The 27,949-nt window shown below is 47.6% G+C and overlaps 1 protein-coding gene across 2 annotated transcripts in view; it reads right to left on the bottom strand.

Moving 5' to 3' along the window:
• The window catches only part of INTS8 (integrator complex subunit 8), a 552,137-nt gene that overhangs the window by 357,420 nt on the left and 166,768 nt on the right, over positions 1 to 27,949 (bottom strand). For both annotated transcript variants that reach the window (XM_078687009.1, XM_078687008.1), the window contains exon 12: positions 2,517 to 2,587. In XM_078687009.1, coding sequence (XP_078543135.1) covers positions 2,517 to 2,587 — 71 coding nt within the window. The remainder of the gene's footprint in view (positions 1 to 2,516; positions 2,588 to 27,949) is intronic.

Below are 27,949 nucleotides of genomic sequence, written 5' to 3'. Positions count from 1 at the left end.
TTTGTACCTTCGCCCACTACTATACTCCCTAAGGAATGCTAAAGTTAACATCTATAACTACGCGGACGATCTACAACTCATCTTTCCTCTTAACACCAAGGACTCTGTGGTAGAATTTCATAACACCATGACACACATTCAGAGATGGATGAGTCTTAATCATCTGAAACTTAACCCAGGCAAGACAGAATTGATCTTGCCTGGGAAAAGTGAATTAAGTTGGAGTCCATGCTTCTGGCCATCTAGCATGGGGGCTCCACCTATGAGATCGTCCTCGGTTAAAAGCTTGAGAGTTACACTTAGTGAGGATCTTTCTTTGAAAAGACAAGTTGGTACTGTAGTGTCTGCCAGCTTCTTTCAACTTAAGAAAATAAGGAAAATAGCCCACTTTCTTACGCAGGCCGCTCTTATTCAGGTTACCATTGCCCTTGTCCAGTCCCGACTGGATTTCTCAAATAGTCTTTACTTGGGACTTCCAGCGGGCGTTCAAAAAAGACTCCAGTTGGTCCAGAATCAAGCCGCAAGACTTATTCTCGGACTAACAAAGTGGCAATCCATTAGACCTGGTCTGAAACAATTGCACTGGTTACCTGTAGCACAGCGAATCGCATTTAAAACTGGGTGTATTATTTTTAAAACCTTACAAAATACAGCCCCGAAGTTTATAAAAGACCTTGTTTCTAGCTATAATCCATCATTAAATCTTCGCTCTGCTCAAAAAGCTTTACTGGTTGTTCCATCCTTTAAAAAGAAACGTCTTGGTGGCGGCTGCTTTGACCATCTTGCAGCCACCTTCTGGAATTCGCTTCCATTGCATTTGAAAACGAGTGGAGATCTTCTCAGTTTCAGACACTCTCTCAAAACCTGGCTGGTCATCCAGGCCTACTGTTGAGCTGTATTTTATTTCTTGTGTTGTGTTCCCTCTGATAGCGCCATGAAGCCCCTGGGCGTACGAGCGCTTAATAAATAAATATTAACATAACATAACATAAATGCTAAGAACATTGCATCCATCCAGTTTTTCTCCCCTCAGGGAACCTACAGGTTCAGCAATCTTGGCTGGATACTGGTTGCAGCCAGGAACAATGTGATCTGGAAGTGCACGATCTGCCAACAGGTGGTTTAATGAAAGTCTTTCTTCCCACCTATTGATACCCATAGTGCCATGCAAAATCAAGAGGGAGTAGTATAGATTTGGGGTATCTTGTAGCTCTACATGGTTCCAATTTTTCTATGAGCTATACGTAGTGCTATATCATGATGAGCCATTGGCACAGGACCTCTCCAAAGGTTTTCCTATCTTACTTGTTAATCAGGAATTGGAATTTCCAAGTCTAGAAATTGAAAGGGGTTTAGGGTATTTATGCTACCAGTCCAGGGTTCTTGGAACTCCTCCATGTTACAGGCATATGCCTTTGACTGATGACCAATCACAACTAGTGCAATTCATATGCTTTATACCCCAAATAATAAGGGTTTCTTATTTGGCTAAAATCTTGTCAAGCTTTCATTGGAATGAGGCTGTGTTTTACCCGCCTTTTTACAAAATCACCCTCATCACAGGTGAGAGGTTATTTAGATTCATTCAATGAGATGGAGGAGCCTGTGAATAGGGGGCTATGGCTCCCCCACCATCCTTAAAAGATGGTTTATTTTTGGTTCTCTCTGAGCTAATCCATTTCACCCCCAAGTTGGGTCTAAAAATGCTATTTTAATGGCTTATTTAGCTATGTTCAAGGAGTGCATATGATTGACACAACTGAGGGTTATAACAGATACCTTGGTAGAGGAAGGTTTCACCAACTGATGCTTGTGAAGGACCAAACCAGGCTTCTCAAAGTATATTTGCTCTCCATTATATCCATAATATAGTTGAGGTTTGGCTATTTGTGATTTTGCATCGCCTGTCTTAGATTCCATATTGATACTATGCTCTAAGAAAACTGGGATTAGCAATACATTTGACTCTACAGTGAGTTTCTAACAGTCTAATTCTGTGTTTGCTAGGTCCTCCAAAAGTAAGGACAGTGATGAGAGATGGGGCTGCATAAGAAGGGAGATTCTAAAATAGGAGACGGATGGAATAAAAATAATGTTAACGGGCTATAGGTTTTGAAACCAATGTGCCTGGCTCATGGGTAGATCACTCTCAAAGAATTAAGAATGTTCACAAAGAAGAGAAAAACTTGGCATAATGGTATTTCCAGAGTAATAAGTCATTACTCTGAGATAGAGCAAAGATTGATAAATGAAAAATAAAGATTCTAAATTAATAAAGTGTTTTAGTTAGTGCTAGACACAAAATAAGAGAAGTTTGGGGTTTGTACTGTATTTCTAGAAATACCGTACTTTCAATGCAAAAAAGAATGATATGTCTTGGTGAGGAAAGTGCTGAAAAATCATCACTACCAACCTGAATTTCTCACATTTTGTCACCTTCAGAAACAACCAAGATTTATTTGTGCAAGCATAATGCAAATTAGAGCTTTAAAGATGAAGATAAATCAGATGCTTACTTCAGAAAAGCTGCCATAGTCTGTTTCAAAGCATCAGAGGCCTGGTCCAACTTTAATGACCTGGAACATACCTAGAGGTCAGGAATTAAAAAAGGAAAAATAATTAGGGCTTATTTATTAATTTTACAGATACATCCCATTATTTCACATTTCTCTTTTGTTCAATATTCTTTAATTGTCTCGTTTGGCTTGATGGTCAAAATATATGGTATCAAAGATTAAAGTTCAGGTTGACGCTAAAGAGCCAGAAGGCATTGCATTTTAGTTGAAGCCTCTTAGCACAACAGATTTCCTTTTTTCCATGTATTTATGTGTTTCAGTTGTTCTGTAAATGAAACATATGTTTGCTTATTTGTTTATACAAAAACAGTTGAAAATGTGTTTGAACAGACTAGGTTTCAAGAATTTTCTGACAAGCAAATGGCTTGGCTTTGCTCTTCAGATAGGTCTAAGCACCACAGAGCCTACAGTCCTGTACCTGAAAGCCAAGCTCATTTCAATTTGTCAGTCAACTTTAAGGTGGCAGATCAACTTAGTCTTGTACAATTATAGGTCCCTTGGCAGTGAAGACCCGGTAGGCATTATGGTTTTGTGCAGGGAGTAACAGAGTTTGAGCACATTTCCCTAAAAAAGTGCTTCTCAGAAGGGTTTCAAGCGCTAGGCTCTAGCTTTTTAAGTCTAGTGACAATTTAGATTAAAAGCATTGGAGTGTACCACTCAAGAAATTGGCAAATACTTTGGACATTTCCTGCTTTTTGAACCCTCACCGTATTTGTTTGTTTGCACATTGTTATTGAAGTATATATCTTTAAAGTGCATGATTATGTTTGATACTTCATTTATATATATTGACAGTAACAATGATGCTTTGTTAAAGGTTGATAGTACATCACTAGTTCATATGACAGGTTAACTCAATAAGATATTTAGAAAGATAGGCCATGTCTTAGACATATGTGCAAGACAACTCACACGTTTCGTTTCACACCTTGCATCATGAATTTCGAGGCTCACTATTTTCATATTAATGCTGCGAAACAGTATATAACTCAACCAAGAGACTCTTAGCTGGAGTGAAGCTTCAGCAGTCCAAGAGGGAGCATCAAATTCACAAACCGCATTGAATTCATAAACAGTCTGCATGAAGGTCCTTAGTTGGCCAGCCACCTACTTGCTTCTTCAGATAACATTGACACAAGAAGGCAGCAGACTGAAAGAGCATTGCATTTTGAGCAGGTGTGTGAGTCACAGGCAGGCCACGTGGGCAACTCCTATCAATTACATTTTGATGCTAATGTAGACACAACATGGCGGCTAAGAAAGGATCCCTTCATACACCAACCTAAACATGTCCATCTGATATCTTGCCAATTTTTTACTTTTCATATTTGTCAGTTATTCTATTCACCACAATTTGCACATCTGCAACTACCTTTGTTCATTTAATCAGCACTACAATTGGCTCTATACATAAATACATAGTCAATAAAACCTTTTAAACTATATCGAGGATGTCTTGCATGTTCATCTTTGGTGAAAGGTGCTTAGGTAACCCAATTTAAATACATGTATTCTTGTAGTCTGTGGCAGGGCTGATTTCTCAAGGTAAGTTGTGGATGATTAGTGGGTCACATCTTGTCTGGAATCTGCGGCTGTAGAGAGTCTATACCAGAAAGAGCAGTACTGAAGGTAATTATTCTTTTGATGGAGACTTCTAGCCGTAGATTCCTTGCCTTTTGAATAGATATTAGAACAGAACTTAAGGAAGGAGGTCTGTGAATGGACTCAAACCAGGAAGTCCTGCTCAATTGAGCAGGTAATGTTCCCTTCCCTGTGGACTTGGCTATCTGGACGATAATGCTTCGTGAACTAATGGAGGGACACCAACGTAGATGCCTGGCAGACCCTCATGATAAGGACGCTGTGTGTTAATGCAGTGGAAGCAGATTTGGCCAGGGTGGAATGGGAATGCAATGCTTCTGGAGGCTGTCCAGCCAGTGCGTGACAGATATTAATGCAGAGCATGATCCAGTATAAAATGGTAAGCTTCTTCACAGCCTTGCCTTTGTTCATTCCAACAAACCTCACAAAGAGCTGATTGTCGAAGTGGTGATCTTTTGTCCGATCGATTTAAAAGTGGAGTTCTTTCTTTGGGTCCAAGCACGGAGTCTCTCCTCTTCCTTAGAGGGGTGAGGTGGGGCATACAACACCGGTAGAGGATTGATTGGACTATGTGGAACGTGGTCACAATGTTCAGGAGACAGGATGCCCTAGTATGCAGAACCAGCTTGTCGGGGAAGGTGGTGGTGTATGGAGGATGAACACACAAAGCCTAAAGCTCACTGACGCCGTGCAGAATTGATGGCAACAAGGAACATGGTTATGAGGGTGAGAAGTTGTAAAAGACAACTGTGGAGTGGCTTGAATAGAGTACACATCAAATACTTTTTTTTTTAAACCTTTATTTATTAATTTTTCATCATTGAACAGCACTGAGAAGAGCCAACCATACAATACACAGTTGTACACATCTTAAACATCTGGACATCATATAGGCATCATAGCACGGGCTAAAGGGGAGTTCGAGCAAAGAATTGCGGCATAAGAGAGTGTATGCAGAACATTGGAGCAAGTAATACATAGCAATAAGCAGTTATCTGTAGTTGGAGCTGCATGGAGCATGGACAGTGGCATCCAATAGCAACCAATAATGAATAATCTCACAATGGCATTACAAGAAATCAAACGCATACGATGTGATTGCATAAAAAGAAACATACAACATATACAGCACCTAGAGCAGCTGCTGATCCCAGCTATGGGCCGGGAAGGTCCATTCCCCTCCTGCGGTCTATTCACCATTAGCCTCAACTATTAGTGTGCGTCAGTGTGCCTCTCCAGGTGTGCCCCATGAGGGTCTCATCCAACTTACAAGTACAGCCATATATCTCAACTGTCGACTTCTGAATCTGTAGCTGCAGCCGCGGTTCGTAACAGATACAGTTGTAGTGGTCCCCATATATCCCTCGGTCTACTCTGTACTGGAGTTAACTCTGCATAAATATTATTCTGATCCTGACAGTAAATCAGATCCTCGATCCACTCCTTGAACTTGGGAGAGCGACCTCGTCCCCAGCGACAAGCTACCCGCCTCTTGGCTAGCAATAGTGCGATATCTGTGAATTTCCGAACCGACTTGGGTACATCCCGTGTGTATCCCAGTAGCATAATCAGCGGATCTCTGTCAACCGCCCCGGAAGTCATAACCTGTAGCGCGTTATGAACCTGAGTCCAAAAGTCATGCACTCCTGAGCATTCCCAAGCTAAATGGAGGAATCCCGCCCCCGCTTCATGACAGCGGTCGCATCTATCTGTATCCGCCAAGTGAAAGCGCAATTTCCTCTCAGGTGTATAATAGAAACGCTGTAAGAATTTGAAATGAATGATCTTTAGTCTGTTGCTAGATGCAATATTGGCCGTGACAGCACAGCAGTATCTCCATTGATCATCAGTAATATCCCTGCCTAAGTCTTCAGTCCAGTGTCGCCGCGCTGAGCTCTCCGGCCCTTGGCGTTGTGTTCTCATGGTGGTGTAAAGCCGGGAGACAAGATGGCGGCCATCCGACACCAGCATGGTCTGTAGTGGCAACACCACCTCCGGTTCCTCCGGAAAGTCGGGCAACACTTCCCTCAATCCCTGTCGGAGACGGATATAATAGAACACCTCTAGAGGCGTAGGAGTAACAGCCTGAAACAGCTGCTCCTTGGTACGGAATCGCCCGTCAACGAACAAGTCCCCCCATACCGCCAGTTTCGCACGTCTACACATCAATTGAAATCCTGTTTCCTGCAAGAGCGACAGTCGAGGGTGGTACGTAAGAGGAAGTACCGGGGAATATAAACACGTGGCCCCAACCAGTTTTACCATCCTATTCCATGCATCAATGGTGCATGTAACCGTGGTGAACGGTGTCTCTATGTCTTTGACTGTTCCCAGTATGAGGCCATTAAGTGGAAGAGGTCTCGCGATCCAGTCCTCTGCAGCGATCTGGGCATGAGTGGCGAGGGTTTCACCCAATGGTACGCATATTGCGCCTGGGCAGCGATGTAATAGAGTCCAAAATCTGGCACATCAAAACCTCCCTTCTCATAGGGCTGTGTAATAATGTTCCAGCTCAGTCGAGGTTGTTTGCCTCCCCAAAATAAACGTAAAAGCTCCGAGCGTAGCTGTTTAAAGAAAAACGCACCAGGAAATAAGGCACATTCTGGAAAAGGTATAGAAATTGTGGTAGCACCACCATTTTTATAAGCGCCGCCCTCCCCGCCATTGACAGCGGCAAGGCCCTCCAGCGAGTCACATTATCAGCTAATTTCGTGATGGCCACTCCATAATTCGATCTGAGTGTCACATCTTTGTCTAGAGATACGACGATACCCAAGTATCTGAGATCTGTGTCACACCAGTCTAGTGGATAGTCCAGCTGAAATTTCGTAACAGCAGGCGTTAGCGGGAAAAATTGGGATTTCCTCCAATTCACACGCACTCCCGACAGCCCACCAAAGATAATGAACTCCCGCAATATGGGATTAAGGTTGGTTTGAGGATGTTTCACATACAGCGTGATGTCATCTGCATACAGCGATATGCCAATTTGGCGCTGTAAGCAACGAAATGCACTCGTACTGTGCAGCTGGCGGATGCGACACGCCAATGGCTCGATTGCCACGGCAAAAAGCAGCGGGGACAGAGGGCACCCCTGCCTCGTGCCTCTCGTTATCAACATTGGAGCCGACATCAACCCGTTAATTACCACTTTGGCAGTGGGTCTGGTATACAGCAGCTCGACCCAGTTAACGAACAGTTTCGGGAAGCCCATCCTATGCAATACAGTAAAGAGATACGGCCATTCAATCGAGTCAAACGCTTTCGTGGCGTCCAAAAAAACAGCAGCCACAGGCAACTCTGGGGCAATCGTCTGGATCAATGAGAACAGCGTCCTAAGATTGTGGGAGGTGGCGCGGCCCGGCACAAAGCCAGCCTGGTCCGGCAGCACTATTTTAGACATAATCAACGAAAGTCGCGTTGCCAATACCTTAGCAAGGATCTTCGCATCACAATTGATGAGATAATGGTCTATATGAGTCCGTGTCCGTCGGATCCTTACCCGGTTTCAACAAGGAGGTAATTATCACCTCCCTCATCGATCCCGGCAATTCCCCAACTTCCAGCGACTCCTCGAAGACTTCCTTAAGAACCGGTGCCATGATATCGATGTAACATTTATAAAACTCAGCGGGGAGTCCATCCGATCCCGTCGCCTTACCATTGGCAAGCGACATAATTGCATCTCGGATCTCGTTGGTCTCCAGTGGCGCACTAAGGAATTGTCTATGCACATCACTGAGCCAGCATAGTGCTATGTCATCGAGAAAACCTCCCAGATCTACCTCGGTAGTCTGTTGAGAAGTATACAGCTGACGATAGTGCGAGAGAAACTCTTCCTGAATCCCTCTAGTATCCCGACATCGCATGCCGTCCGACGTGATAATTTCTAAAATATTGGCATTGGAGCTCGGCTTTCTCGTGATCGCGGCCAGTACTTTACCAGGTCGTTCCCCTTCGCAGTAGCGCCTCGCCGTCCAATACTTCCCCCAAAACTTCACCTCCCTCTCTGCTTCTACGCCGAACTCAGTCAATTTGTCTCTAAAGGTAGCATGCTGTGTCGAGTCATTTCGTTCCGTCATCCCAAGCTCAAGTTCCTTTAGCTCGCGTTCCAGTCTACCTAATGTCCGCTGAATGTCTCTCAGTATCCCCCCGCCCTTGGATATGCAAATGCCCCTGGCCGTGACCTTGAATGCCTCCCACACCATTTCTACACTAGTAACTGAATTCTTGTTCTTGGGGAAGAACTCCTCAATTTCATCACCCAGCTCGGTCCTAAACGCTAAATCTAGCAGCATAGTAGGGAGTAGTCTCCACGGAGGCTTCATTCTAACGTGTCCCGGCATCTTCAGGGATATTAACACCGGGCAGTGATCTGAATACGTTCTAGGCAAGTGTGTCACCCTATCTATTCCCGCACAGAGCCCCTTTGACACAAAGCAATAATCTAGTCTGGCCCACGTATTGGTGTATGACGTGAAGTGAGTGCCCTCTTTATGTGCCTGATGAGTATATCTCCAGCTATCCACCAACCCCGCCTCCTCTAGGATTCCCAGTAGCACATCCCTTGCATGCCGATTATATTGACCACCACCTTCTGAGCGATCCATGCCAGGTACAAGTGCAACATTAAAGTCTCCCCCCCAAATAATGTGTGTAGCACCAGTCAACAATACATGTCCCCAAATTGTGGTAAAAAATTCTGGTGTGTCGATATTCGGAGCGTAGCAATTCACAACAGCAACACTGTCCATGCCAATTCTACCCCACAATATCACGAAGCGCCCATCGGGATCAAGAACCTCTCCCAACATCTGAAAAGCAATCGATTTCTTGATCAGAACTGCAGTGCCTCTAGAATACGACGAAAATTTTCTGACCGAGGCCCATTTACTAGCATATTTAGAATCCGATCTAGGACAGAAATGTGTCTCTTGTAACAGAGCAACATGCACATTATGCCTATCCAGATATGCAAGGATATTCCTCCCTTTTCTAGAATCATTAATGCCCCGCACATTCCACGACATAATCGTCAATTCACTCCCTTTCATATCAGCCACCATCAGTGACATCAGTCTCAGTGATAGTCACCCCTACCCGCATTCCCCTCCGCCCATGCGCGACCGCCAACACAGTCCAATCATTTTGCAACAACTTGTGACTCCTGCTCATAGTGCAACCAAACGCCCTCCCTTCCCTCCCCCACCCCTGAATCTCCCCAACTATCTCAGGCACGTAGCCTATCATCTGCCATACAGTCTCCCCAACCAACTGAAACGTCCCAATCCACGCCCCCCATACAATCCGGTGAATCCAATTCCTAGCAATCTGCCACATCTGCAACCAGCAATGATTCAATCCGGCTACCACCCCATTCACTCCGCCACCACCCACCCCATAGCCAACTTCGTGAGTCAATTCAAACTCCGGACCCGCCCCTCCCACCGCTCACTGAAGTAACCTCAAGTCTCCAGCACACATACCCCACCCATCACTGCTAGCAAACACCCAACCAGCTGCAGTGTAATAAACAATGTCAAAGGGGTACACCCTAGTAGGGTCATCTAGGGTACACACTTTGGCACCCCCCGCTCCTCGACCCCTGATCCGAAACCGCCCTTGTAGGGGCAATTTGAGGGATGGGGGGGGGTGTCGCCTGGCATACTTTACCACCCAGAGTCCAATGCCGTCGTCAGGTCTCTCGAATGTCCATAGTCGAAGTGTCTCAGCATAGTATCGAGTTCAACTCCATGAAAACAGCATACGTGCCGGCCCCAAACTCAAGACACAGCAGGCTAGGAGGTGCCTCAGCAATCCAGCCACGCATATCAGTCCTCCTCATTCTCTACCTCCTCCTCCATATGACCGTTCCCAGGTCTGCGTCGTAGTGATTTTAGAAAGTCCTCCACCTGCTGCGGGTTCATGAAGAAGTGCTGCTTTGCCTGATACGTGACACGTAGTTTAGCCGGATATAGTAAAGCGTAGTCTATTTGCAGATCCCTCAGTTTCTTCTTCACACCGATAAATTTCTTCCTTTGGTCCTGGACAAGTGGCGTGAAGTCCGGGTACAGTGTGAAAGTTATTCCATCACACGTCAGCTGTTTAGCAGTGCGTGCAGCACGGAGTGCAGTGTCTCTGTCCCGATAATTCAGTAGTCGAGCTATTATCGGTCGAGGCGGGGCGCCAGGCTGGGGTTGCGGACCAAGGGAACGGTGCGCACGCTCAACTATGAATTGCTTGGAAAAAGCTTCCGCTCCGATCGCCGTCTGGAGTATCCGTTCAACATAGTCCTCCATTCTCCCAGTGTTCGTAGACTCCGGCACGCCTACCACACGGACATTATTGCGGCGACTGCGCGCTTCTAACTCCTCATTCTTTGCAGCTATTACTTTGAGGATGTTATCCATTCGCGACAGGCGAGTAGCATGGGATGCCGTGGTATCATCATTACTTGAAATCCTTCTTTCCGCCTCCGTGAGGCGCTCCTCGTGAACATCCATCTTCTGTACAATGGCGTCCATCCTGGAGGTTAAGCGATCCACCTTATCCATCACCGTCGCAAACCCCTGCTTCATTTCCTGCAGAAGTAGATGCATGTCCGGTGCAGCCGCGCTGCAGCTAGCCCCCGCTGCGGGAGGGCTGTGAGACCCAGTCGGTTCCGTCGTCGCCTTCATAGTCTTCTTCGACATCGGGGCCGTGTCAAAAGATAATTTCGGTTGTCGGGTATCCTGCCGGCCCATGGCAGCACCTCTCACTGATTTGTCCGCAGTAAGCGAATGCGTTCGTTTGGTCCCACCTCTCGGCGAGTCAGAGGCCCCGGACATGTAACGTTACGGTCACAGCATCCAGCTCTTTCCAACACCAGGGGGGTTCCCAGCAGTGTCCACAAATCCTGCCTCCAATGTATGGAGATCCGCCTAGTCGCAATCCACAACACGCACTGTCAATGCGTGCCTCTCCACTATTGCATTATGCATCCACCACGGTGGGTTCCCAGTGCAAAGGGAGCAACTCTGACCCCGCAGTGTCTCTCAATTCTCGGGCTCAGCATCCAACGAGCGTCGCGGCTTCAGGAGCGTACCAATGTCGCCGGTTTGCGTTGGCGCAGCAAGTCCCTGCAAGGGAACATAAGCCAAACCCCAGTGCAGTCCTCAAGCAGGTAAGTCCCCAGCTCCTCTGTATGCAGTAGCCAGAATGGACGTGCCAGCAGGTACCCGGTGCAGCCCCAATAGTTACAGCCAACCTGGGATCAGTGTGCCCTTAGCAGCCCTTCAGAAAGAATCTCCAACCTTTCAATTCCTTAGCCCCCACTCCAAGTCCGACGTGTAGTCAAAGCCCCAGCGCAGTAAATACACTCTGTGCGCAAATATCAGCACATCAGCCTCCGTGCAGCAGATCAATAATCGCAAGTGCAGGGTACAGTCCGTCCCACATGTATCGCACCAGGCAGCACCAGAGCACCATCCGCCTTGCAAATGCAGAGCCTTCCCGCGGCGCCGTTTTCACCCGCTCCCTCTGGCGCTTGCAGGTATTCAGGCCGTAGCGCAATCACTCCTGCTCGCAGCCTTCAATCGCACTCAACACCAGGTAGGATGGGGGGAGGGGGCGAGTGACCGTAGATCACCGGCCTCAGCACGAAGGCAGTGTCCCAGCACCAGGCAGATCCTCACCTCCGGCGTCCCTCATCAGTCCTTGCAGGCTGTGATGGTGTGCAGGGGTCGCGGCAGTGCAGGTTCTTCGCCGCCGCGGCTCACACTCTGCGCGGGGACCCCCGGGGTCGCGCAATATCTTTGTCCCAGCCCTCGATCGGGCAGGGTCCGCTTCAACCAGCGACTGGCACAGCCACTTCTACGGCGTCACCTATTTCAATTCCAGCCGCAGCGCGAGCTGGTCCGCTCCCGCCTTTTCGATGTCTCCGCAGTGGGGGTCGCGGTGTTACCGGCGCTCTCCAGTCCTGGCCCACACACCACGCGGGAGCCACGGGATCGCGTAGTGACCGCGTCCCAACTTCAGATCAGCCAGTCTCCGCCTCCACAGTCGTCGCCTCCCTCGCTACAGGATATCTCCGGACTCCGGCAGCCAAATTGCTCCAAACTCGCGACGAGTGTCAGGTCAGTGGTTTTCAACAGTTGAACCAAGTTACAACGGCATTGGAGGTGGTCATCATAGGATAATGATCGGATGTTGGCACAGGCGGCAGGAGCCTCACAGAAGTGCGGCCATGCTGCTCGTGCGCCCTCTAGCGCCCCCGAGTACACATCAAATACTTACAGATAATATTGAGGTCCCACTGGGGCATCACAAACAGAGGCAAGAGAAACATATGCTGTAGTCCTTTAAAAAAATACATCACAACAGGTGTTTTAAATAAAGCTGGCTTGTCAGGTAACCATAAGAAGGCCAAGAGGGCTAAACAGTAACCTTTAACGACACCCAGGGAAAAGCCTTGCAGGCAAGAGATGGCACACACTTTAAAACATCAGACCTTGAGACCTGGAGGGGGTCATTCAGGCGAGCGCCGCACCAAACGACAAATTTGTCCCAAAGATAGGCTTATAAAGTTTTCGTTGAGGTACGCCTGGCTGCCAAAATGACCTGCAACCACCTCCATGGGTAGGTTTAAGGTATCCAGCTGTCACTGCTCAATATCCATGCATGAAGGTGGAGATTGCGGAGACCAGGGTGGAGAACCCAACAATTCTGCTGTGACAGCAGGTCTTCACAGTAGGTCATCCTGATTTGTGGAAAGATGCTCAAGCCTGGGCATTCTGGTTACTATACACTAACCTTAACATAACATAACATAACATACACTCAGTGCCCAGTTCGAAGCCACCAGGATGACTTGAGCAAGGTGTGTCCGGTTCTTTTTGAGAACTCGAGGCAGGAATGGTATCGGTTGGGAGCCATACAGGAGTCCCAGTTTACACTTGAGGAGGAATGAGTCTCTCAGTAAGAAACGCCTTGGAAACTCAAATGCGCACCAGTGCTGACATTACTCATTCTCGGCTGGGGCTAGATTGAGCCGAGGTTCTCCTCATTTGCGGAACAGACATTGCGCCACCTACAGATGTCGATGCCCTTCATGATCTGCCAGGTGCAGAAGGCCAAGTCTGTCGCCCTGACATTCAAAGAGCCTGTCAGGAAAACTCCTTGGTGGTTCGGCCATTCTCAGAGGGTCAAGGCATCCCAGGCAAGGGTCCGTGACGACCCCCCTGCCCTGTATGTGGTCCGTAAGCATCTATACCAGCCTCCCATTGATTGATGGCAGAAATGCTTTTAGTGGTAAACAGATGGCCCTCAGCTCAAGATGGCTGATAGGGACCAGGATTGCACGGGAGACCCAAATGGCCACCACAACCCAGAAGTGTTGCATCGGTCACCACTGTCACCTTTGGGTGGGGCAGGGGGAGCGGGCTGGCACTGACCCAATAGCGGTCCAGAAGACATCACTGCAGATCTTTCACAGTATCCTCTGATTTATGGATGTGGTCGGAGTGGTCCCCTTTATTTTGGGCCCACTGGGACTTCAGTTCCCACTGCAAAGCTTGCATGTGCTACACAAACAGGATGCACAAGGCCATCAGTCCAACCAGCTTCAGAGTCAACTACACTGAAATCCAGAACCAAGTTTCAAGATCAGGATCATAGCCTGAATGTCCTGGGCACTCTTTCCAAGGGGAAAGGCAAAAAAAAGTATCCAAATTGACTCAGATTAAGGGGAGTATCTGAGAAGGAGTAGGTGTGACCAGGCGTGTTTAAAGTGATACCAGGAGGTGCTACCTTCCTACTCAAGATCTGGGCAATTCCAAGAACTGGATGAGGTGGGCTCACTCATGTAATGTGACATGCTTCATGAAAGGCCACCTCATGCCACCCTGGTAAGAATATACTACTAGGGCAAAGTCAACCTCAAGTAGAACTGTCTTGAGGGAGTTCTTTAAAATATTTATCTGGACACTTGCCTGGGACCCAGTTCTCCTACCTAAAAATACCTGGGGATAAACCACAAGAAATCCTTTATTATGTGGTACCCTAGGTATGAGTATAAATACAGAAAACGTTTGTTCCCGAGACGTTACTGGGTACTGTGGTGCCTACATGTTTCTGAGAACAATTAGTCTAAAAAGGGTCTCGGGCATTCATTTGGGCTTTCATTCGGATCCCTACATTAGTCTATCTAGTAAATGCAAAGTAAAAGACCTACCTCTTAATGTTAAATCAAAGGTATTTTACCTGAGTAGAGGAGAAGATAAATCATAGTGTTAAGGTAGACAGTCAGTAATTTAATGTAATAAAGTAATAAAGTATGTAGGACTTGAATGCACTATTGTGGCAAACGTGACATCAGACAAGTACAAACTGCATGTTCAGATGAGTGAAAACACATGAGGATAAAACCACGCTGCATTGCAGTGTACCACCTTCAACATTACCTAATCCAGAGAGTCCCATTGCCACACGGTCTTTTTAGGAGTGGGTGACTCCTATTATCACACTATCAAAAATATATATATGTTTATACATGTACATTACACTGGAGTGATAATGAGGTTAGGACTCTAAAATGTGATAGATTAATAATGCTCTATATTAGTGTCTATTATGCTATTATTTTTCAATGAAGGCACCCATATACCCTTCACAAGTCCTCATCCACACATGTAGTAATGAGAGCTGTGACAGGGACTGAAATGTCTTGTAACGCTTTTTTAGGATGGCCAAAATGTAAAAAATCACTTACTTCATCAAGAAGATTTTCCATCCATATTCCTGCCCTGGTAGAACCAGCTGATGAGAAAGCTGCAATTTGACATCATCATGTGCTGCCCTTTATTGGGTTTATTTAATCTCACCTGCATAAATCTGCCTGTTAGTGATTATGAATGTTGCTGTCACTTGCAATCTACCCACATCCCACCATGAATGCAGATACTTGCCATTTCGCTGCATTCATCGCGGGACGCAGCACACAAAGATTAGGGGCATTATTTTCCGCCTCAAAGGACAGTTTGATGTATTCTTGAATGCGCTATTTTTGATCTCTTTTATTAAATGTGTGCACTTTTATCTGTTGTTACATGCATACATGGTTTCGCATTGATTACAAATACAGATAAGATCATGTCAACAGTGTAACAGAACATCAGCGGAATACAAGCGCAGGAATTGTTGACTCAGTCTCTGTGACTGGTGTCCAAGTTGCCATAAGATCGACTTCGGAGCCTATAAAATTTATTCGCGTAACCATTAGTTGTTGTTCGCATTAGGTAACATTCACTTCAGTGCTTGTAGGTACTGATAGAGCCAACTTCAACTTATGGCAGATTTCTTTTGATTCTAACAGGTAGTACAAAAAGGTAAAAAATAAACCTTAAAGAAAAACCTTGACCCTCCTGCAGTCCCCCTCCACCCCACTTCATGCACTTGTGTGTTGTTACCCTAATAGTGCAGTGCCCCCTTCCTCAAAACTGTGTCACGTTAGCCTGGGCGAATCCTGACAAACATTTATTTGCTAGCATGGGATGACGGAATATATGCGTATAGAGCATCTGTGTCTGCCAGTTACTCACGCTTGTCTCAAACTGAGGAGCCCCCCAAGTCCCCACTGGTGTGCTGTTGTAGCTCAGCTAAACACGCATTCCAGTGTGTGGCAATGGGGACCTGCCTTAGACCTAATGTTTCCTCGCGCCTGATGGCGAGGCCTTCCGTCTTAGCCCAAGCAAGCATTGAGTGTCGCCATGCCTGCACATGTAGTGGATCCGCTGCTTTCCCTCTTTTCATGAGTAATCTCTGAGCCACTACTATCCCCAAATCTACGAACCTGTCACTTTGATGGCCACCGTTCTCCGGAATTTATGTAATAGATATACTGGCCAAGTAAAAGGTAGTTTGCGTCTTGCGCAGGCGTGCAATAGACAGGCTACTGTGTTCCAATACGCTACAATCCGGGGGCAACTCCATAACATATGTATGATGTCAGCTCCCACCTCAGCACATCTGGGACACGCCGCGTCCATTCTACTAAAGTAACGGTTAATGTTGGCAGGCCTAAGGTAGGCCCTGTGTAATATATACAGTTGAATTTGTCTGAACCGCATGTTTCTGGGTATGCGCGTTGGGCTTTCTAGTATCTGAGCCTTTCCTTGTCAGTAAGTGGGCGTCCCATGTCTAGTTCTCATTTTTTACAGAGGGGGTCCAGACTTATTGCCGCATGAATTCTACAAGACGCAGCAAACCAACGTATGAGATGCCTACCACGTCCCATGACGTGCAAATATTGCATTTCAAGATGTGTTGCTGGTTCTATAGCCATGTCTCCCCATTTAGCCGTCAGCGTGGCTATCAGTGAACAATGTGTGAGAAACTGCCCTGGCGGAATCCCCTCCTCTTCTACCAAGGACGTGTATGGTATAAGTGCTCCGTCGCGGCAGAGGTCCCCAAGGGTCTGGATGACTTTCTCCTACCATCCCTCAATTACTTGCGTTGTCAGCACTGCATTGCCACTAGGGGACCCAACTAATGGTATTGCCGGTGCATAGGGGGTCACTGCCCTTGTGATATATAAACCTCTAAGGAAACATTTGTATGCCACAGCTAGCAGCAATGGCCGGGGTGTCTTCGCTTTCACGCTAGGATGAAAGAGTCCAATGATTTGTCTCAGTGTGTATGGAGGCTGTGTAGTTACCGTGTCTGTGTGGTGTCTATCGGCTAACCACCGGGCTATCCACTGCAGCTGAGCAGCTAAGTAGTAGTGGTCAAGACAGGGTGCGGCCAACCCCCCTTGGCAAGTGCATTCTGTGTCGTGCCCCATATGAAGTCCCTGACCTGTTTCTCCAGCGTAGCAAAGAAGGAGGTTGGAATGTACCGGTGCAGGTTCGTGAAGTAATACAGAAGCCGTGGGAGGACTACCATTTTGGTCAATGCCACTCTTCCCTTTACGGTAAGTGGGAATGTGCCCCAAAATTTCATTTGTGAATGTATGGCCGTCAGTGCTCTTCCTTGGTTTCCATCAAATAGATCGAATATGCTACTTACCAGTATGCATCTGTTCTTGGCATGTAGGGCTGCTGACATTCATAGCTATTGCATAGATCGCCGCCTAGTGTTGGGTCCGGATGATTGCACATTGTTGTCCTGGAAGAGTCTTCGAAGTATCACGAGATAGGTGGCTCCTCCCCTGGACTACAGTGTGCATGGGCATCGACTCCATCCCCAGATTGTTTTTAGCCATTGTGGCAAAGATGGAGTGTAACAGCGTGAGTGATGACCATGCTAAGAGTAAGTGTAAGTGCTGCAGCCGCTACAGGCGCCGGGGAGGAGGGCGGGCGATATGAATGTCAGCAGCCCTACATCTCAAGAACAGATGCATACTGGTAAGTAGCATATTCGGTTCGAGGCATGTGGGTTGCTGAATTCATATCTATTGCATAGAATATATAGCAGTCCCTCCATTAGCGGCGGCCGCCTGTGCCAGCTGCAGCAGTTTGAAAAAGTGTTTTTAGAACAGCCTGCCCTACAGCTGCTTGCTGCTTGGAGTGCACATCTACACAGTAGTGTTTTGTAAATGTGTGTGGGGTAGACCATGTGGCTGCTCTACAAATGTCTTCTAAAGGTATATTTCCAAGGAAAGCCATGGGGGGCCCCCAACTTGCGGGTGGAGTGGGCCCTTGGGGGGATTGTTAAAATGCGCTTTGCTTTTTGATAGCAAATTTGAATACACTTAACGATCCACCTGGCTATACCTGCTTTGGAAATGGGGTTGCCTTTGTGTTGTGCGGAAAAGGCAACAAAGAGTTGTTTCGTCTTCCTAAAATCTTTGGTCCTATCAATGTAATACATCAAAGCTCTTTTGACGTCAAGAGTGTGGAGCATTCTTTCTGCCACTGTCTCAGGATTTTGGAAGAACACAGGCAGTTCAATAGTCTGATTGATATGGAACTGTGAAACCACCTTTGGAAGAAATTTAGGGTTAGTGCGCAGCACCACCCGGTTGGAGTGAATTTGTATGAATGGCTCTTGGACAGTTAGTGCCTGGAGTTCACTAACACGTCACAGTGACGTAATGGCTATTAGGAAAGCCACTTTCCATGTTAAGAACTGAATCTCGCATGAATGTAGAGGCTCAAAAGGTGGACCCATTAGTCGGGTGAGGACCACATTAAGATTCCATTCAGGAGCTGGTGGGGTCCTGGGAGGAATGACTCGTTTGAGTCCCTCCAGAAAGGCTTTAATGGCAGGCACTCTGAAAAGGGAGAGAAGCTGCCTGTTTTGGAGATAAGCCGCTATGGCAGATAAATGTATTCGAATGGAAGCATATGCTAGATTGCATTTGTAAAGATGTAACAGATAACAAATGATGTGCGTAGACGCGTCAAGCGGGTCTATGTTGTGGTCTACGCAATAAATGACAAACCGCTTCCATTTTGCCGCATAGCAAGCTCTGGTGGTGGGCTTTCTTGCCTCCCGTATGATATCCATGTAGTCTGGAGGCAAGTTGAGGTAGCCAAACTCTAAGACCTCAGGAGCCAGATCGCCAGGTTGAGCTGTTGCGGATCTGGGTGCTGAATGTCGCCATGGCTCTGCGTCAAAAGTCTGGGTGTGAGGTGCAGCCTTTGATGCGGTACCACGGAAAGTTATAGAAACGTGGTGTACCATGGTTGGCGTGCCCACGTTGGAGCAACCAGGATGAGCGTCATCGAGTGTTGCTTTAGCTTTCGTGCCACCAGCGGTATTAGAGGTGCTGGGGGAAAAGCGTACGCAAATTTGCCTGACAAGTTCATCCATATCGCATTGCCCTGCGACTGTGGGTGCGGGAACCTGGCGGCAAAGCTTTGGCATTTGGTGTTTTCCCTTGTGGCGAACAGGTCTATCTCTGGATGACCCCACCGCTGGAAGTACGGGTGGAGTACTGATGGATGTATCTCCCACTCGTGCATTTGGTGGCTGTACCTGCTGAGCAGATCCGCCATCCGATTGTCCTTGCCGGGGAGGTGTTCCGCCATGAGGAAGATGTTCCTTTGAATGGCCCACTTTCACATGCTCTGAGCCAGATGAGACAACTGTGGAAAGTGTGTACCTCTCTGCTTCTGAATGTAGTACATGGCCGTCATGTTGTCCGTCCGGATCAACACAACCTTGTTGCACAAATGTACCTTGAAGGCCTTCATTGCCATGAAGATTGCCATCAGCTCTAGGTGGTTGATGTGCATCTTCTTTTGCTGCGTTGTCCATAGTCCCTGCACTGTGTAGTGGAGTACATGAGCTCCCCAACCCTGGAGAGATGAGTCCGTCGTTAGGATGATCTGTGGCACAGGCTCCTGGAACGGTCGGCCCTTGCAAAGGTTGTGTGGATTCCACCAATGCAGAGAGTTGTATGCACGACCGGTCACCAACACTAGGTCTTTTAACTGTCCGTGAGCCTGATTCCACTGACGTGCTAAGCACTCTTGAAGCGGACGCATATGTAGTCTCGCGTGCAGGACTATGAAGATGCAGGAGGCCATCATGCCTATCAACTGCATGAACACTCGTGCTGGGAGCGAGTGTTGCGGTCTGAATTTCTGTATCAGCAATTGAATGCTGTTGATCCTCACTGAATTTGGCTGTGCTGTGGCTGCCAGAGTGTTTATTGTCGTGCCTAGATACTGCCGCACATGGGCGGGCTGAAGGTGTGACTTTGGGTAATTCAGTGAGAATCCCAGATTGTGAAGAAGGTGAATGGTGTGGGACATGTTGGCAGCGCACTGCTGGGCCGACTTTGCTTGGACAAGCCAGTCGTCCAAATAAGGGTAGACGTGAACGTTTTGTCTCCTGAGGTGCGCAGCCACTGTCGCTAGGCACTTTGAACACCCTGGGCGCTGTAGTCACTCCGAAAGGGAGGACTCTGAATTGGAAATGCTGATTCTGAATGGTGAATCGGAGGTATTTTCTGTGTGACGGATGTAGCGGAATGTGAAAATATGCATCCTTTAGATCTGTTGTGAGGAAATCCCCCTGATTGAGCAACGGAAGAACCTGCTGCAGTGTGAGCATGTGAAAGTGTTCTGATAGAATGTATTGGTTTAGGGGTCTGAGGTCCAGTATGGGTCTGAGGGACCCGTCATTCTTTGGGATTAAGAAGTACAGGGAGTACACTCCTGTGCCTCTTTGTTCCACTGGTACCAGCTCGATTGCCCCTTTTTGCAGCATGACGAGTACCTCCTGCTGCAATAAGTGCAAATGCTCTGTGGACATAGGACCGTGTTTCGGGGGTATGTTGGGTGGAGTGGATGTTGACTCCAGACAATAACCGTACTGGATAAGCTTTCTGACCCACCTGTCTGTGGTGATGGATTTCCAGACTGGCAGGAACTGTTGGAGTCTCCCCCCGACTGGTGTTGTATGGTCGGGGGGCAGTGACAAGGCGTCACTGTTTGTTGGCGGCGGAGGATCGGGAGCTGTTGTTTCCACGACCTCTGCCTTTGGCGCTGTTTCCGCGATAGCCACCTCTACTTTGTTTGTTGTATGAGGTTTGTGCGCCACTCTTAGTGTACTGTGTTTGCTGGGACAGTTGGCCTCTGGAAACACCTCTATTGCTTGAGCGACGAAAACAACCACCCCTGAACTGCTGGGACTGGAGAGCCCCCATAGACTTTGCAGTCTCGGTGTCCTTTTTGATTTTTTCTAGGGTGGTGTCCACCTCAGGTCCAAATAAGTGATCAGGGTTTACAGGCTGATTTAGGATGGTGGTTTGTATCTCCGGCTTGAACCCGGAGATTCTGAGCCAGGCCTGACTCCGCAACATTACACTGGTGTTAATGGCCCTGGCCGCGGTGTCTGCTGCGTCCAGTGCACACTTAATAGAAGCATTTGAGATGAGTTTCCCTTCTTGTATGAGCATCTCTGCTGCCTCTTTATATTCATCTGGCAAGTGTTGTAACAGGGTCTCAAGTGTATCGTAATGTGCCCTGTCATATCTGGTCAAGAGTGCCTGAGTGTTTGAAATGCGCCAGATATTGGCTGCTTGAGCGGCCACCCTTTTCCCTGATGCTTCTAGCACTTTAGATTCCTTGTCAGGGGGAGGAGCATCACCAGTAGTTTGTGAGTTTGCCTTCTTCCGGGCATTGGAAACTACTAAAGAGTCCAACGGCACCTGGCCCTTGATGTAGGTAGGGTCCCCAGGCGCCGGCTTGTACTTTTTTTCAATTCTGGGGTTTATAACCCTGGCCCTTGTGGGTTCTTTAAAAATCTCTGCAGCATGTTTTAAGACACCCTTTAGCATAGGCAGAGTCTTAACGGTCTTCTCAGAGGTGGAAAAGGTGTCAAACAAAAAATCCACCTCAATAGGGTCAGCATGGAGCTGGACGTCATGATTTTTGGCTGCCCTTTCAATAAGCGCATTAAATGCCGCTGAGTCCTCAGTAGGTGATGTTTTGACATTATACACTTGAGTGTCTGGGGCAGTTTGTGGATCCCCTGGGTTCGCTGCATCTGCCCATGTGTCATGTTGATCTTCAGGATCAGTGTCGGCAGGGTAGTTGTACTCATCATAGTCACCTTCCCCAGCCTCCACCTCTGAGTAAGTGGGCGAGATTGGAGCAGTGTCCTGTCCACGTCCAGCTATTAGTTCAACAAGAACGGGTGAATCTGTGGAATCCTTCTTTTTCTTTAAAGGAATTGTGTAGGACTCCATAGGCTGTGCTGGTGTGATCCTTCGTTTGTAAATCGAAAGTTTACCGGTGTCGGCGTCGATGAATTGTTCCGACTGCTCCTTAATGCGTTTCAATGATTCCGACACCTGCTTCGTGAAGGAGGCGGACGGCTGCGTCGACTCGACAGGTGCCTTCGAGCCACCACCAGGTGCGGACTCGAGGGTTGTAGTACTTTTGGCCTTGTCCGGCCGACGCGCAGGATCGACAACTTTTGTAGCTCCTAGTCCTTTGTCTGTGTCGACGGCCCTCGTCGCCGAAGTCTTCGGGTCGACGACCTTGACAAGTGCTTTTGGTGTACCAGTCTTCGGCTTGACGCCCTCGAGCGACTTCAAAAGGGTCGACAACCTTTTTTGGCTTTGTCTGCACCGACAGGTCTGACAACTTGGAGCCGACCAAGGCGACACGCGCTTTCGGTGTCGACGGCGCCTCTAGCACTTTCGGTTTTGTAGACACCGAAGCTTTCTCTTTCGGTTTCGATTTCACCAATGGCGGCTCTTTAGAAGTGTCCGTAGCCGGGCCCGGAGGCGAGACTGCGGAACTCGGTGCAAGATCTTGGGTAAGGCCATGTGGCGATCCCTTGACCTGAGCCGTATATATCGTTTGAACGGGGCATAGCTCCTCGCTTGAGCTATCTTCCGTGGCCCCATAGGCCTGATCGTCGTCTCCTACCTCGTCGACGACTTCTTCTGCATCGAGCATTTCTACGTCTGCGTCATAGTTGGAGTCGATCTCTGCCGCTGGATTGGAAATCGGCTCTTGATCTTCCTGCTCGTCTGCCTCTTCTCCCTCGGTATCGAAAATGTTCACCGGGTCAGGTGCCGTCTGCTGGGCCTCCTGGCGCGCTACGCGCCGAAGTCGAATCGTCTTCTTGGAGCGGAAACGAGAACAAGCCATACAGTTGGCTTCATCGTGATCCGGCGACAGGCACTTGTTGCACACCGGGTGGACGTCGATGTGAGGATACTTCGAGTTGCACACGGGGCATCTTTTGAACGGGCTCCATTCCATGATGGGCCGTCGAATAAGGCCTGTAGCGTCGACCGGGCCTCGAGCACTGAAGAGCCACGCGACTCCTCTGGATGTCCAACTCGGGGAAATGAGCTGGAACAGAACTGGGCACCGTTCGGAAGACAATACCGATGATAGGAAAGGCCTTTGGGCCAAAAAGAAAGTTTCTATTGATTCCGAACTTGAGTGATCAAATATGCATCCGAACCCAATGGCGGAAAAAAACAATCTGGGGATGGAGTCGATGCCCATGCGCACTGTAGTCCAGGGGAGGAGCCACCTATCTCGTGATACTTCGAAGACTCTTCCAGGACAACAATGTGCAATCATCCGGACCCAACACTAGGCGGCGATCTATGCAATAGATATGAATTCAGCAGCCCACATGAGTCGAACCTTGGGGCTGGCGATAGACCCAGATACCTAGGTAGCGAACGGCGCCCTCCCTCCACTGTAACACTACACCATTAATGGTAAAGCCTGGGTTGCTACACTATTCATTAAATGCGTACAGGCAGGACTTCTCAACATTGACCCGGAGCCCAGAGATGGCAGCAAAGTTCTGCAACAAAGGCGCCAGTTGATTAGGAACCTTCTCTATATCCCTAATATAGTCTTAAGATAGTCAGCATAAAGAGATACTTGGTGCACGGCATCTCCTAGAGGTTTACCGTCTCCCAGTGTAGCACGCAGTGCTTCCGCAAGCAGCTCTATTGCGAGCGCAAAAAGTAGAGGGGATAATGGGCACCCCTGACTAGTTCCCATTCGTACCGGAATAGCATCTGACAGATAAAGTCCCAGCCGTACCCTGACGGTGGGGGTCAATGTAAAGCCAATTGACAAGCTGTAAGAACCCTGGGCCTAAGTCATATTTCTGCAATGCTGCTGCTAGGTAGTCCCACTCTAAGGAATCAAAGTCCTTTTCCAGGTCTAGAATGAGGCAGCCTGCAGTCGGCCAGTCCCATACAGCGTCCGTCGCCACTCTGAAAAAGTGCCTCAGGTTAAGGGAAGTGCTCCGGGACGGCACAAAACCATTTTGGTCAGCGTTGACCAGCGTGGTGACCACCGGTGTTAGTCGTTCCGCTAACATCTTTGCCAGAATTTTGTAGTCCGTGTTGAGCAGGGCGAGAGGTCTATAAGAACTAAGTTACGCTAGATCTTTGTCCAGCTTTAGTAGGGATACCAGATACGCCTCTCGCATTGAGGGAGGTAGCCCTTGTTCTTCTAAGGCAGTGTTGCACAGGGCCAGGAGACGCAATCAGATCTCTATATGCCTTATAAAATTCTGACGGCAGGCCATCTGGCCCGGGGGATTTCCCAGAGGCTAGGGATCCCATGACATCCCCTATCTTCTCCAAGGAGAGCTGCTCATTCAGTGCCGCCTGGTGCTCGTCTGCTGGTGTGGGTAATTGTATGGAATTGAGAAGCTCCTCTAACCTCTGCATGTCGCAGCGCCCACATGTCTGATAGAGCTGTGTGTAATGCTGCGCCATCGCTCGGTGTATTTCATGTTGTGTATACATTTGCCCTGTGCCTGTGCGTATGGCCCCAATGGAAGCGCGGCCGTACTCCTGCCTAATCAGCTCGGTGAATAACCGGCCAGCCCGGTCCGCCGAGGTACGTGTACGGGCTGCGTGTGCTGCATAGTTGTGGCATTTCAGGCACTCTAACAGGTCAGCATGCTCAGCTCGCAGCTGTTCTAGGCATCGGGGATCTCTACCATGTCGATCACCTTCTTGCTCCTGACGCAGCAGCTGAGACTCAATTTTCTTAAGGGAGGTGGACAGGTGTTTGCGGATATTCCATGTGGTGCCCACACAGTGCCCACTGATTGTTGTTTTAAAGGCTTCCCACCCTAACGTTACCCTCCTCGCCGTGTCTTCATTGAGCTCAAAATATGCGACAGTGGCCGTCTCTAGCGGATGAGCGTAACTCTGGGTCTTCCAACGCACTAGTCTTAAAGCGCCATGTCGGTATTGGGGGGACGGTCTGCTTTCCACCCGAGCTGCATCCACAGTGGGTTATGATCGGAGTGGGTCCGACCTAAATAGTCAGTTTTTTTAATTAGCTGTACTAATGTGGGGGAGCCCACTAGCCTGTCAAGGCGCACATGCAGCCCATGGACCACCGAATGGTGCGAATAGACTAGCGCAACAGGGTTAAGGGCGTGCCAGAAGTCCACCAGTGTCCAGTGTGCAAGCCAATCCGAGAGAGCCCGTACAGTGGACGTGGCGAGAGTTTTGTGAAGAGGCGGAAACGATCTATCTAGGACCACATTGAGCACTGAATTAAAATCCTTTCCTATCAACCATGGCAGTCCGGCCCATGAAGCTAGCTTCTCTGAGAGGTGCACAATGAAAGATGGTTGGTCCACATTGGGATATATATGGAACGCAATAACATTGGCTGACCATTAAGGCACTCTCTAACAAAAGTGTGTCAACCATCAGCATCGGTTGTAGTGTACTTCCTATTATCCCAATAGGCTCTGCGCATTGGAATAATACCTTCAATAGTATAGGCCTAGACCAGACGTTAACTAGGTCTTCTATGGTCGATATTAGACTTAAAGTTTTGGGTTTGCCAGCTAGCTCAGAGTTCACTAGAAACTTTCTCGAATAGGCAAGGAGGAGTTGAACCTCCCTGGATAGACAAGAAGGGATTTAGTTTCTGACAACCATAGAACATGACAACTTTGCTCTCCCCTAATCAAGAGTGTATCTCCAGAGTCGTGTGAAAACAAAAGACAACTTATTTTACTCAGTCAGTACGTGCATTCTTGGTTTCACCAGTTTGTAGAGAAAAGGAAGAGACGGGCGTGTTCAATAAAAGATGTTATTTATTGATCAGTCTCTTTTCTCGTACAAGAGAAATGAATCGATATTATTGCAATACTTATGGTTAAGTAAAGTGCATACAATAAAAGCAGAAGTATAAAATAATACTGTAAAAACATTTATATGGTTTCTAAGCCATATGGTGGTTTAAAATGGATAAAATAGATATATACATATAAACATTTGACTAATCGTACTCAACTGGTGCTTCTAACTACGCCTACCCCAGTGTACCTGACCTAAGCCTAATACGTGGGCGGGGATAGAAAGTAGCAGTTTAAGTTAAGTCTGTTTTGCTAAGTGACTGATTCAAGAATTCTCTGCAAGGGGTTATTCAGTTCTTTAGGATGGTTGAGGGATGGTATCTCTCATCTTTGGTCTCGATATTCCAGGCTGCCTGCAAGGGCTGCTCGGAAGCGCCGGAGCTGGATTTCTCGGCAGGAGAAAGGCAGCGTCTCGTTCTCAGCGCGTCAGGAAGGCGGGGCAGCGCCGGCGGGCTTCGCTCTCTGCTGGGCTTCGGCAAGTCTCGCTGCTCCGATCTCGTCACCACCGCGTGTGTTTGCTTAAGGCAATATCGGTAATATTTATACCTGTAAGGTGCCGAGATTGACGTAAGGATGGACATAGATACGTCAATAAGGATGTCATACGAACTGGTCGTTAGCACATTCTTTTGCTGAAGTTCTCGGTGAAATCAAAACAATGGCCGCAGGGTTTTTCCCAGGTTGTCATAGGTTTGATTTGTTTTGAGAACTCCGTATGCCTTATCAGGGGCTGGAGGAATATTGCTTGTCTAATTAGATGGCAAGCGTTATGACCTAATCAGATAACGCGTTCCTGTGCCGTGGTGTGGCTTAATCAGATAACGGTTTCTGCATCATGGGATGGCTGCTAGTTAACTTGTTAACCAGAACAGGGTCAGGAATAGGGGGATCGATACAGAACCTATAGGAATACATCACACCCACTCCACGCTAACTATGGCCATATTTACGAATCTAGGCATAGTAAAACACACTGTAGAGTATCGTGTATACCTTACCACCCCAAAATACACATAATGCATTTCGAAATTATGTAATATACGGGGAAAAAATAGTCACATGTACTATATGCACTCAAGCAGTAGAATAATGCTAAATTAATCACGCATATGTATACATTATTACTAATTTGTATATGAGAATTACACATGAAATGGCTCTTAATACAGAAGAAAAGTTCGAGACCACTTCATCACAGTTCAAAAAACATTTACGAACATACCAGCGGGCAGCTAATGTCTATGACGTTTCTAAAAACAGAAATTAGTTCTTTAAGAATAGTTCTTACTTTAAGCAGAAGATAAGTATCCCGAAAAATCGTAAAAAAAATATTTTGGGGCTGCTAAAAAAATTGCTGTCCGTGGACTGGAGGAAATGTTGATCTTGCTTACTTTATTATTAAAGTTGAAGGCCAAATTCAAGGTGTCAGGAACGCCGTGTGCTAGCTTGCTCAAGAGTCGTTATTTCTGCTCTGGTGAGAACATCATATCATTGAGACTGCTGAAAAAGCTGTCAACAGCTTCCTGTGAGAGTTCCACTAACTCGGAAAAAGATGTAACCATGCATTCGTGTGCATGATTGTCTCCATTGACGTTTTGATTAGTATTGCTGACAGAAGGTCGTACCTGATCGATGCTGTTTTCATCTTGATCTTCACTACCCCTCAATCGTAGTGGTGAAGTTTCCATGAATGCCGTCATCAGGATTGGCAGCCGTTGAGGGCAGCACAATGCATGAGCCGTTACCGGACCCAACAATGTTTCTGCATCCATTGGCGCATCCGATTGTAGCGTCAGACAGGTGTCCAACACGCATTCTTCTCCGCACAGCATGCACCTTAGTACAGGTAAAACACATCTTTGCCATATCGGCCGAAATGAAAGAAACCAAGTCATGTTCAGGTCTCTAAGGTTAGTCCCAGGATTTTTGATATCCGGTCCCGGTATCCAATGGCTCGGATTGTTTCTTAGCAAATCAAAAGGGAGAGAGAGGACTAGGTAAGCTAGTCCGGATCCCCTGGTTATATGTAGAAATATCAATAAAGGACTAGCTAGGTTGTGTTAACGAGACTCAGAAGGTACGTCTGTGGGCAAACCATTTGGTTTGGTCATGAAGCCCTCACACACCAACCTAGTTGGTGTCATGCTTCATCATCGGGCCCACCACAGTGACACCGAATGTGTCCC

This window comes from Lissotriton helveticus, chromosome 4_1 (genome assembly GCF_964261635.1).
Source record: "Lissotriton helveticus chromosome 4_1, aLisHel1.1, whole genome shotgun sequence".
Classification (NCBI taxonomy): Eukaryota; Metazoa; Chordata; class Amphibia; order Caudata; family Salamandridae; genus Lissotriton; species Lissotriton helveticus.
This window is presented reverse-complemented; position numbering and strand designations above follow the sequence as displayed.